This window comes from Neltuma alba, unplaced genomic scaffold, assembly GCF_004799145.2.
Source record: "Neltuma alba isolate B1F8T4 unplaced genomic scaffold, ASM479914v2 tig00000685_pilon, whole genome shotgun sequence".
Classification (NCBI taxonomy): domain Eukaryota; kingdom Viridiplantae; phylum Streptophyta; class Magnoliopsida; order Fabales; family Fabaceae; genus Neltuma; species Neltuma alba.
The window spans coordinates 1-13,195 of record NW_021632147.1 but is presented as its reverse complement, the minus strand read 5'-3'; the positions used below and the strand labels follow the sequence as shown (position 1 = coordinate 13,195).

General features: G+C 35.2%; 1 protein-coding gene and 1 pseudogene across 1 annotated transcript; one reads left to right on the top strand and one right to left on the bottom strand.

The window, feature by feature from the left end:
* The first annotated feature begins 1,752 nt into the window (after window positions 1–1,752).
* Window positions 1,753–5,044, top strand: LOC114744379 (3',5'-nucleoside bisphosphate phosphatase-like). Its single transcript, XM_028932554.1, has 5 exons — window positions 1,753–2,025; window positions 2,909–3,033; window positions 3,273–3,587; window positions 3,672–3,841; window positions 4,556–5,044. Exons 1-5 carry the CDS (start codon window positions 1,759–1,761, stop codon window positions 4,969–4,971), a joined length of 1,293 nt encoding a protein of 430 aa, XP_028788387.1. The 5' UTR covers window positions 1,753–1,758; the 3' UTR covers window positions 4,972–5,044.
* A 1,197-nt stretch (window positions 5,045–6,241) lies between these two features.
* Window positions 6,242–12,969, bottom strand: LOC114744301 (endoplasmic reticulum-Golgi intermediate compartment protein 3-like; annotated as a pseudogene).
* Between the last annotated feature and the right edge of the window lie 226 nt (window positions 12,970–13,195).

Below are 13,195 nucleotides of genomic sequence, written 5' to 3'. Positions count from 1 at the left end.
AATGGTATTTCCTCATCATCTCTCATCCAATCTTCCTCCCTTTCCTTCAGTGATACTTCACCTGTATAGACTCCTCTTGTACGTTGCATTTTTCCTCTAGTCTCCGCTTCATCTCTGGTATTAATCTCTTTTTGCCTCTCTTGTTGTGCTACTCCATCACCCAGCATTCCTCCTTGATCACCTTGAGGCCGATTAGGGGGTTGCTTTCGAGTTGAGGAATCGTTGGTTGACATGGAAAAACTCACAGCTCCTCTCTCAAGTTTTCTCTCTCTAGCGTTCTGCGGGACCAGAATTTTGAGGATGATATCTTTTTCACAACAATGAAGGGTTTAAAGCTCACCAAAAAAAAAGGCAATAATAATAAGAAATCAGATGAGAGAGATTCACTCCTTAGAAGTTGGCGTGCACAAGCAGATGTTGCGACCAGCACGAGGGTTAGTCATTCATTCGTGGAAGAGCAAAGGCTAAAGAAATGAAATTTTCCCGCCAACGAAGGGAAGAAGATCAGGAGATGAACAAACGGGATATGGGTGGTCCGGTAAGTTAACGGATGAGATTGCACGAAGGTCAACAGCTGATGTTAACTCCAGAGCATGAACAGGAAACGAGACGACAGTCGTTTCAGCATGCTATCACTCAAATTTTTAACTTGGGACAGCACACTGGTTTGTATAAGCTTCGTATAAACTTCAAATAAATACGAGAAAAAAGATAAAAGAAAATATATGAAAAAATATGATAAGAGAGATTATGAATAAAGAGGATAAATAACTAAGGGTAAAATTAGAAAGAGTGCATTAAATATTAAGATAAACACTATATTGAAACTTATAAAATGGATCACATTCGTCTTCACATTTGAAGTTTATAAGTTATAAATAGAACTAGAATGAATATTTTGTATGCATTTAGTATTTTAAAATATTTTTACATACATTTAATATCTCAAAGCATTTTGTAGTTCATATACTATGCTTAAATATTTTTTTCAGATACGTTTAACACTTTAAAAAAATATTAAAAAAAAATACTTTATAGTGTTTAATATACGTTCAAAAAACATCTTGAGAAACTAATAACAAAATTAAAATTATTCATGAAATAATATTTTAAAAGACAATTGCTTCCAAGAAAATTAATACTTTAAAAGTAATATTATAGTATAAAATATTTTACCATATTGGATATATCTGAAAAAATACTTTAGGATATTAATTGTATAACAAATATTTTAGGGTGTTAGATACCCATAAAAAAATATTTTGGAAGGTTAGACTTAACCCTATGAACTTTTTCAATAGAGATATTAAAAATTAATTTAAAAAAATTAATACACTTTTTTTGTATAAATAATTAATTTTATTAATTTTTTAATATTTCTAAATTAGTTATTTTTTGACCAGATTTCTAAATTAGCCATGACTGCTACATTTTAGGGTATGAAATATATATATATTTTCTTTTGATTCTAAATATAAAACTTTTTATATGTAAAATTATATTATAACAAAAAATCTTATATTTAGGACTGATAAGTATATTTTTAAAACATCTTATTGCGAATTTGTTATTTTTTCGGTTTAATCCCTTCCCCGCCCGACTTCCCCAAAATTAACCCTAATTTTTTATCTCTCTTCGGCCCTTTAAAAAGGAGATTGATAGTGTCTCTGTGACATGCGTTTGACACAGATTACGTGCGCGAGGGTATGACTTCCAATTTTTGAAGCACTGATTGATAAACGTAAAGACAAGACTAAGATGAAGAAGAAGAAGCAGCAGCGAGGCGGAAATAAGAAAAAGATGACTAATGAGCAGAGCCTGGCTTTCAAGTCTGTAAAGGAATGGGTTTTCTTGAGTCAGCCCTCTTCTTCTTCTGCTGCTTCCTTTGTCGTGGATGATTTTGGAGTGCAGAAGAGTCTGGGAAGAGGTGGGGAGAAGGTTGTTTTTGAATTGCATTCACATTCGAAATTCAGTGATGGGTTCCTGTCCCCTTCCAAGTTGGTTGAGAGAGCTCATAGGAATGGGGTATGTTACATGTGTTCTTTTACTCAAACCCGATTTTGTTGTCCGAATATGACTTAAGCTTCATCTGTGCTGTTCAAGTATACTTTTGTTCTAATTTAGGTAACGATATACGATCCTTTCAGGATAAAATCTAAGTGAAACCAGGTAACTTTTTCAGTACTAAATTGATTTAAGAATCTAAGAGGGGACCAGTAAATAGAAGGATCATCCTTCAAGCATTGAAATGGGATTTTTATCATTCAAGCCTTGCTTCGTATTGTGATGCTTATGCCTTTTAAAGAAATTATGGCACAAACTAAAATATGGAAACTTGTTGAATGTCTTTTGAAAAGGATTTCGATATCTTCGATTCCATGGTGCATACGCATATCTAAAAGAAATGAAATCATAGTAGCTTCATTTTTCCATTAGTTTGCACAAGAGGATGAAGGATTGAGGCTATGCAAATAACGTCTCATTAAAACCTTGGAATCATCTCTGCTTGTAAGATATGCTTGAAAGAGTCCATGACAGTGGTATTCATCTTTTGAGTGATGCTTGAAAGCCTATTTACTTATTATAATCCTAAACATTAACCTATCATAGTCTTATGATGTGGATTTCTAAGCCTAAATCCTATAGCATAAGAACCTTTGTATCTGTCATAAGTTTCTTTATTTGGTCTTGGGTGCCAACTCTCTTTCTTTCCCTCTGTGTGATTGACATTAGGATTAGTAGAGTGTGATGTCAATTGTGGCAAACTTCTGAAAAGAAAATGCTGCTAATTGATTACTTTTATTTCAAGTTAATTCAGAAGCTTTGCTACCTACAGTTATAGAAAATGGTTAGGATTTAATTTTTTAGCATTGGGCTATGTTTAGTTGATACTATTTGCTCATAACAGGTAAAAGTTCTTGCTCTGACAGATCATGACACAATGTCTGGCATTCCTGAGGCTCTAGAAGCAGCTCATAAATATGGCATTAAGATAATTCCAGGTGTGGAAATTAGTACAATTGTCTCTCCTAGGTAATATTCCGGATTCTGATGCCTATGAAATGCTACTGCTGTTGTGACTCTTATCTGTCCTAGGTACCGTTTAAGTTACTCTTATTTCTTCACTATAATTGGAGGGGACTGGGGAGATTGTGAAAAGTATAATTTTGTATTAACTAATTCATAAAAGTTATAAAGCCTCCATCATACTCTTTTGATTCATAATATCATTTAATCTGCCATGCTTATGATGTATGATCATCAACTGGCAGTGGAGAACCTGAAGCAGAGGAACCAGTTCACATATTGGCATATTACAGCAGCTGTGGGCCAACAAGGTTTGACGAGCTGGATGAGTTCTTATCAAATATAAGGGATGGTCGTTTTCTTCGTGCAGAGAACATGGTCCAGAAACTGAATAAGCTCAAGTTGCCTCTTAAGTGGGAGCATGTTTGCAGGATTGCAGGCAAGGGTGTTGCTCCTGGGAGGCTTCATGTGGCCCGTGCTATGGTCGAAGCAGGTTGTGTGGAGAATCTCAGACAAGCCTTCTCCCGGTATCTTTTTGATGGTGGACCTGCTTACTCTACGTAATACTGCAGAACTTGCTCTTATAAGTCATAATGCTATAGTAATACTTAGAGAAAATAATTGACATGACATTTGTGTTTCAGAGGAAGTGAACCACTGGCAGAGGAAGCAATAAAAATGATCTGTAATACAGGTGGTGTGGCTGTACTGGCTCATCCATGGGCATTAAAAAATCCTGCTCCCATTGTCAGGAAGTTAAAAGAAGCTGGCCTTCATGGAGTGGAGGTGTACAGAAGTGATGGAAAACTAGCAGGTAAATTGTTGCTGCTTAATCTTGAGTAAATCCTAAAATTCACTCAAGTTGATAGTCCAAATTTGAACGCTTTCACTTCAATCTTCTGAAGCAGTTTTCTTCCTTGAAATCTTTCTTTGAATTGACTAACATGAAATTAACTAGTATATACACGTTTTACTATAATAGCCACCAACCGCACCCTTAAATGTTAAGTCGGTGACACATAAAACTTGGGGGGAAAAAGTTTACAGGAAATGTCATTATGTGAAGTTTACTTCGGCATTTTGCATTTGAATATGAATGTAATTTAGCAAGCGAAAGGCATTTCGTCTATTTAATGGTGAAGCTGCCATTTTGTCAACTTTTGTCACTAGTTTCACGTCAGTTAATTTATAAAAGGAGATAGAAATCACTTTCAAGAACCGAAGTAACAATATTCAAATTCGAAGCACTGGATTGAAAGGTTTATCTCAATTCACTCTTGTTTTTAACGGTAATCTGGCGGATAAATTAATGGCCATGCGCTCTTGAAATTTCTTTTGCATCTTGCATTGCTAACATCTGGAGTGTCAAGTCTAGTTGGTCAACATGTGAAATTCATATACTGTTAAATCTGTACTGACTTCTCATTCTTATGTGATCTATGCCAGACCACCTATCGAAGTAAAACCTTCCCGCCAAGATTTTCTTGTATCCAAGCATTCATTGTTATGTTTAACTTTTGGCTTGCAGCATACAGTGACCTTGCAGATACATATGGCCTTCTTAAGGTTGGAGGCTCAGACTACCATGGAAAAGGAAATCGCAACGAATCTGAACTGGGAAGTGTTAACCTTCCGGTCTTGGTGCTGCATGATTTCCTCAAGGTTGCACGACCTATATGGTGTCACTCCATCCGGGAAATTCTAGAGATTTATGCTGAGGATCCTTCTGATTCGAATTTAACGAGAATCACAAGGTTTGGGAACAACCGGATTCTGAAGTGTGGTTCATCCTTGAATTGCAGAAAGGACTTGATTGATCACTGCTTACCTCTGTGGTTGACTAGGGAAGAGATGGTAAATGCAGATTTTGAGGCTATCAAATTAAAGCTTTCCGGTCCTCCTGTTAATGAGGGGAGAGTTCAGGTTCTTGTTGAGGCTACATAATTCTTAAATTGAATCTTTTACGGTGGGGAATGACTCCACTTTGAAGCTTGTTTACCCACTTCATCCCCCCCCCACCCCACCACCCCACCCCCACCCCACCCCAATATATCTCAAAATACAGGATATGCTGTCAAGAAAATAACTTAAGACGATCAATTACAGTCCTCCTATTTTTTGGTGTGACAGAACCATGAGGCGTAATACTTACGTGTCGTTTGTTTTTGCATCTGATGTCTAGGGTTATTAGCCACCATGACTAATTTGGATAGGGGGCTCTGGCTGGTAGCTACGTAGACCTTTTGTGAAACAAATATGGTTTTAGAAAAAGCAAAAAGAACCCATTTTTAGTCTTCATATGAAGGCTTCCGTCGAACCACGGACAGTTGAACATTATTAATTATAAATGTAAAATATAACGTCATAACAAGTCTGTTATTCATAATTCATGATTTTTAAAGTCTATTTCTCAAATGTTATAAAATGTATGAATCAAAGATTTTTGTTAATGCAATGGTCAAGGTAGATAAAGCGAAAGGCGGTGCTACGCTTGGTTCAGTCAGTCAGTATATTATGCAAGATGACAAAAAGAATTCAATATAGCATCTGGGAGTCGGGGTCGGCTTTGCTGTTTTCTTCTTTTAAACAATTAATTCTCTCTCCAAATTTGGTATATAGCTTTGTATCCCTATCAAGTCGATGCTACTTTTATGATTAAATCTTAATCGACGAGGATAAACTTTGAAGTTCTATGATAAAATCCCTCAAATGCGTGGAATGCATCGTGGCTCCCATGATTGTCCAATTGAAGTTTTCAAAATTGACACTTCCTTTGAGATCAACCATGGATCTAGGAGGAACGGAAACTCTTCCCAAAAAAAAAAAAAAAACAAACATTGTATCTTTTATAAGACCCAAAAAAAAAAACTACTACCTTTGATCTTAAATATAAGATCTAGTTTATAGTAAACACATATAACAAAATAGATCTTATGGTTAGAACTGAATAATACTATCAATGTCATCGGCATTATGCATAAACAGACAAAACAGACGGCCACAGAATATGATCTTACAAGCCTTTTTTAGCTTTCTTGGTCGAGACTTTTTGGCGTAATGATATCTGAACTTAAGATTCTTGGAAATAAGATTGAAATGAGCTTAACATAAGTTATGAGCAGTAAAACTCACCAATCAAACTTTATATAATGGATGCAGAAACGTGATTGATTCCAAATTCACAAATGTGAAAATGTTGGGTAGAGGATTCAGCTTTTAAGCATTGAAAAATATCTGAACACTTTGATTCAAGCTTCTGTACTAGAATCCATAGTTCCATACATAAAACCTACAGGTTACAGAAATGTAAAGGAAACTGACTACAACAAATGGAAAACGTGAAAATCCAGAAATCCATGAAAAAAATAAGCAAATCTTTCCACAAGATCACAAAATTTTGGTACTTTTACATGATCACATTTTGATCAGCATACACTGCACCAAACAACCCAGTGCATCATCACATGCAGATTCAATCTAGACATTTAGAGTATAAGGGTTAATTGGTGCCCACATCACCCATACTTTCCAATCTCCATCTTCTTTTTTAAACTTCTCTTACCATAATATACGAATGAATCTACTATTCCAGCAACAGTGAATATACCTGTGCAGAAAGACAGAAATTCATTGGTAATCAATTGCATCATTATGAGGAATTGCATCATTATGAAGAATATAGTAGTAGTAGTGTACATATCCATACTTCCACATGCATAAAACCAAAGACTATGTGAATAGTTCGCTATCATTACAAATGCCCTCACATGAAATCTCAAAACTCGAGAGTAGATGACATTGATAAGAATCGAACTCCTAATCATTTGGTCATGGAAGCGGCGTTTATCATTCCAATAGCTAGTACAACATGCTAATCAAACATGTGCACAGACTATGCAAGTTTTCCAACAGAAATTTAGTTAGTCAGTTAAGTTACCGGCACATTCTAATGAAGAAGCAGACATAAGTGAAAGCAAAGAGAAAAGTGATCAGTTTTCAGGCCACATATTACTGTACTCTCATTTGGTTTGTGAAATGGAATGGAATGGAAAAGAAAATGAAATGAAAAAAAATAAAAAATAAAAAAAAACATTTTAAGCATATAATATCAATTAATAATAAAAATACTTGTTATCAAGTAGTAATTAGACGGATATAATAATTTCCCATCTTGATTGTTGAGCAGTGGAAAGGGTTCCTTTTCATTGGTGCTAAGCAAATGGGTAGTTGTAGTCTAATTATAGCAGCCATGATTTTTACGATCTTCACTCGAATAGAATCATATTATATGTGATTCCTAAGAAAATGTTAACTTATTTTTAGACATGACAAAAACAGAAAAAAGAAAGGGGGAGGAGCTACCTCCAACGATGGCACAAATGTTGGTAAGGAAGTGAAGAAATGGAACGTGTTCCTCCTTAAAGTTGACCTGCAACATAAAATCATGCGCTGTTACAAATTACCAAATGCGCAACCATTTTTCTATGGTTTCAAATAAACTAAATTCTTTTGTTCAAGAACTTTTCCAGTTCCTCAACATGATAGAAGAAATTGTACAGAGATCTCAATTGACCCAGAAGTTTGTATTGTATACGGCAGAATAAATTTTAAGGGAAATGAAATGATGCTATCAAAATAACAACAGTTATAGATGTTTTAGTTGCGCCATGCAGAAGAGCTAGGCTTCAAATTCATACTTGAGATTAAGGGCACGAAATGCTATTAACAAAGAGACATTTGCTTACCAACAACAAAACCCTGCGTTTTCTTGCCATTTAAAATTTAAACAGAGAGTTTTCCAGCTGCTTGTGGTTTTTTTCCTCGGCGGTACAAGCTGATTGCGTGTTGTTTTTTAAGCGCTTATATGCAGGGAATAATTTTCAGCTTAGAAAGTTCTACTAGAAACAAAATTTTTCCAGCTAACATACATTGTTACAGGTCGACCAAATTCATCTAAAGATGAAAACGGAGTTCATTACAGGAAAACTAAACATCATATAAAATTAATCATTAATGTAAATTTTATAACCACACAATTCAGCACAATTGGGAAGTACATTGATAGACAGAGTTAACAGTAAGTTAAGGGAAAATCTAAAAGCATTTCACTCAATTGGCTAGTCAGATTTAACAGTTTTACCTTGATAGGATTTATGTCATAAAAGAAAAAGACTCCAGGAATTGCACCAAACTCTGAACTCTTGAAATGCTCTGTCACAGAATACTGTGCAGCAACACAAAATTCAACTTAGGCATTATCTAAACAGCACCATGGAATAATAGCATTTTATTCTTAATTTGTAATACCTGATTTGAATAGGTAACGCGGCCCCACAGATTTGTGTAAACTGTAGGGACCACCTGCAAGCGTACACATAAATACAAGCACACGTGAAACTCAGTACAAAAATGAATCAACAAGATATGTTTAAATTTAAATACAAACAGTTTCTCGTTTTCAAAAGGAAGATGAGCATATCTCTACCATTTAATGCAATAGTTATAGGTAAGAATTAAATATGTTTCTTCTAGTGAGCAAGAAAGGTTAATAACAAAATAGAAATAGTTTAATGTGTCTGCTTAGACACATAAATAGGATTCATAACAAAGATGGTTCAGATTTTTTATAACATTAAAAAAAAAGGGTTGAATTTGGTGTATACTAACATCATTATTTAGGAGATTTTTTTTTTTGGTGGCCAAACATTGAGCATATAGTTGACACTCAAAAGACTGCAGAAAATATTTAACGAGAAAATTATCCGAAGATACTACTAACCTTGATGAAATACTGGTACATACCATGGTGTGGTCCTTGCACCCACTGTACCCTGTAAAGGATTGAAAAGAAGAAATGAAGGGGATCTTAAATGGTTTGGAAAAGAAAATTATAGATGAATAATTCTCAATCATAACAGTATTCCACACACACACTCGTATTTTACTCGTAAATAAATTTGCACACAGAGACAAACTACGTCTTTTAAATTTCAAAGAAAAAATTATCTTAGCAAGATAAATATAAAATCCACATGTAAAACATGCCTACATAAATTATCTCTTGCAGAACCGCAAGAGATTTCTAAATCATTTGTACCTAGTCAATCCAACTTCCGGTTATATTAAAATGAAAATTGCACAACATCAGGTCAACATTTTAAAAGAAAACTGGATATGAATTTTTGAAGTCAAATTACTTTAAAACCATCCTTGTCAGTTGAAAATAAAGACAGAAGAAGAAGAATTACCCGTCAAGAGGATTTACCAATCCAGGGAAGTGGTCACCAAAGCTTAACTTGTTGATTCGATGGCTGATCTGCAATATGCATCAGATTTTGCAAATCAATTTTGAAATACATGTAGCAAGCTTTGAAAAATCAACAATTCCACAGCAAAACATTACAAGATCATGGCAATAGATATTAGAGGTTCACTGAGTCTTACATTATGATTATCCTGAAAAGCAATCAGATCAGCCAGAAAGATAGTCGCCTGATGAATGCTTTTCCCAGTGGCAAAATGAAAATTTCCAGCCACCTTATTAACCTCGAGGGATCCATGGATATTGCATCCTTCACCTTCTTCATCTTTTACCCTCTGTATATAACCTTCTCTTCTACACTGAAAGCAAATTGTCAGGATCATAAAGTATGAGCTGACACAGATTTCATATTATAATCAAAAAACATATGTGAGCACATGACCAGAGAAATTATATATCAAGGTTAGATTTTGAAGAAAACCTCAACACTTGTTAATATGTAAATGAGCACTACTAGCAGTAGCAGAAATCATGTATAAACCATGACATTAAAGTAGGTCACCATTTGTGACCATGCGAAGAATATAATAAAGTTTATGTCAGCAACTAGCAGACTGTTCTTTATTTTTGTAAATGACTTCAACAAAAACACATATGACATAATGTTTACAACCTTATAAATGCATCATTAGAATTCACAGAAAATTTCAGTATAGGTAGCTTGAAAGAACAAAGGTACCACTGCCAACCTGGTCAATCAAATCGATATTTGATACTGCCCAACCCTTTTTCTTGTATGCATCACGCACTTCTTCACAAGAATTACAACAATGGTCATCTGACTGCACGAGAGGGCAGAGAGACAATGTAATAGGTTAAAAAACAATTGCAAACTAAGTTTTTATGATATTAAAAGTGTTCAAGTAGACTGATAAAGTTCAGCAAATGCACTGGACTACTAAGAGGGCTGAAAGCATAGCAGCAATCAGTTCTAACATGGGCATAGACTTTGCATCCTGCACTGATTATTTTATCTATAAAAGGTGACTGCCTTCAAAAATCCACACACTACACAACTTTTTTATAGTCCAATCTGAGAACCAAAGCAAAATATCTTCCTGAAGTTTCAGATCAAAAAGAAAACCAAGGGCAAATTTATCATCAAATGATCACACATACTTCTTCTGCGCCATAGCATGAACCACAGTACTTTTCATTGTGTTCAAGTCTGCGACCATCTCTCTGTAAAGGCTTCTCAATCTGCATAATCAAAGAAATCAAGAAGAAGGGGACCAGATAATATCAAATAAGAATGTCCTGAGCCAAAAAACAGAGATCAGAAAAAACATATCTGTGCTATGAAAATCAAGTGACCCAACAGGGTTCTTGCATATTATGATTGTAATGGTGGCAAAGTCAACTGTAAGTATCAATAAGCTAAAATGGTAATATTTTATTCAATTAAAGCCCATTGAAAGCATCGCAAAATATGACACAAAACTACTCGATACAAAATAACATTTTCATAACAGTAAGTCACTCCATGTCGTTCTTCAAATGTGAATTAAAGTTGATGATAAAGAAGAGAGGATTCAAACTGTACTGAAGAGTAAAATATAAACATTTCAAACTATGATGACAATGTTGAGCATGATGTTCGTAGTTGATACAAATCATGCTATATTTAAGAAGTAGAGAAGTATTGGAGTATTTCGGCTAACCTTTGGTGCTCCAATTCCATCTTGCTTGGCTTCTATTATATTACCATTGGCATCAATTCTTTTCTTGACTATATTATGTCTCTGAAAATAGAAACCGTGCACTATAAGTAATCAATCAGAAACAGTAGCATCAATATGGGACTGAGGGAAAGAGAAAATAATTAGAATGCAGTTAAACATAATGTCAAATACTTGGGTGACATCATCCCCTACTGTTGTAATTAACACAACTACGCCATGTAATTAATTGATAAACGCCATATTATGCAGTACGTACTATATCAAGATGCTGCTCCCCACTATATCCATTGCATCTAAACTCAGTATCGAACATCGAACAGCAGGAAAAGTGACATCAAACTGCACTTCCAAGCACAATGGTGAGAGAAAAAAACAAATAAGGCTGTAAAATGATTTGTAGAAAAATTTACAGAACAAGGATATCTATGGATTCTTCAATGAATAATCACCAAAGTCAGCAAATTAACACAAACAGATAACTTCTTGTCTACAACCCATGAAAAACACAACCATAACAAAACATGGAACTGGAACATGAGGATATAACAGTAAAACAGAATAAAAAATAAAGAACATAGAATTCAAGAATTACAAGTGTGAATTTTCCCCTCTTACGTATCCACTAGAAGTTTAGTCTCAGTAACTGTATAGAGGTAAGAACCTGCAACAGCAATCAATGGCTTACGTCAACAGAATCTCATGGCAAATCTTTAGTCACATCACCTATATTAGTAGCAAAAGAAATGGCCTCAATAAACTATTTAAACGTCAGACCAGACTTCATCTATTCTATCAATTGTTAAACCTGGACTGGTACATACATAGCCATAATAGTTAACCGCAAAAAAATAGGCTCAACAGCTTTAATTACAGTTACAGCATCAGAAGTGTGAAGCTGATGAGCCTAGTAACTCGAAACATTTCATATATCAAGGGCCAGCATTAGGAAATTTTCCATCCAACATATAAAGATAAATGCAAATATAGCTCAAAGCCATCTTTATGATTTTCTACACTTTTCTTGGATAACCTTTTTTTTTTCCTTCAGAAGACATAATTTATACATTGGTTGTAAAACTGGGCACTCAACAATTAAGTGAAATATGGCAACGAACCTACTCTCCTAACTAATTAGAGCTAAAGCACAAATTTGAAAGGACGCTGTTATTACACAAATCATAAGCGCCTAATTTGTATAACCAGCTAGCGGAGATATATCGTTATACACGCATTGACAAGGTAGCATCACCAATTAAATTTCTGCGATGTGATTGCCGGAAAGGAGAGGGGGCGGGGAGGCAAAAACAAGATGGGGACAAAGGAGGTAAATTCCGTTCCAACTTCTAAAAGATCATTCTTTTGTTAGTTCCCTCCTCGCTGAAAATTTATATTTCAAATTGGTGCAGCCAAAAGGCCACGCAAAAGAGATGAACTGAGACGATTTCCTTAGGATCCCAACCGTAGATATTGGCCCTTCATTTTCTTTTACATTTTAGGGCGTCCCAATCAGGTGATCAAACGCATTAACCTTCTGAAAACAATCAAAAAAATAAAAAAAATAAAAATAAAGAAGAAGAAAAGGAAGGGGGAATCGGAGGTCCATACTTAGCTCAGAGAAGAACAAAAAGAGGATAACCGCGGCGGAAACGACGGTGATAACACCTCCGGATAGAGTGCGGCTATAAAAATCTTCGTTGATTTTCGGGTAAGCGTCCAAATTGCGGAGCTTGTGGAGGAATTTATCCATGGCGGGCGCCATAATCGCAGAGAACCCCCACCCACAAGCGCCGAGCTTGGTGGGAAACGAAGACAAAGCTTCAATCAATCAAAACGGGTCGAAATGGAGTCAAAGAGGTTGCCAGGAGATGAATCAAAGACCCGACGACGTTGGCCTGCGAAATGCGCAGACTTGTCCGTTCGGGAAGGGATTGGTTCGTTCGTGAAGAACGAACGGAGAGCCGGCCCCTCCAATTCAATGATTCATGGTCAAAATAGTCAAACAAAGGTGTAAATAGTAAGTTTTTTTTTTATAATTTCATTTTTCCAGTTGTGCCACGGTATTTTTGGGCTATTGTCTTTGGTGGAAGATAAAAATTTATGGGCGAAAAAAAATATCCATAAATAATTAAATATCCGTTTAGAAAAGTAATTACTCACTGATTTT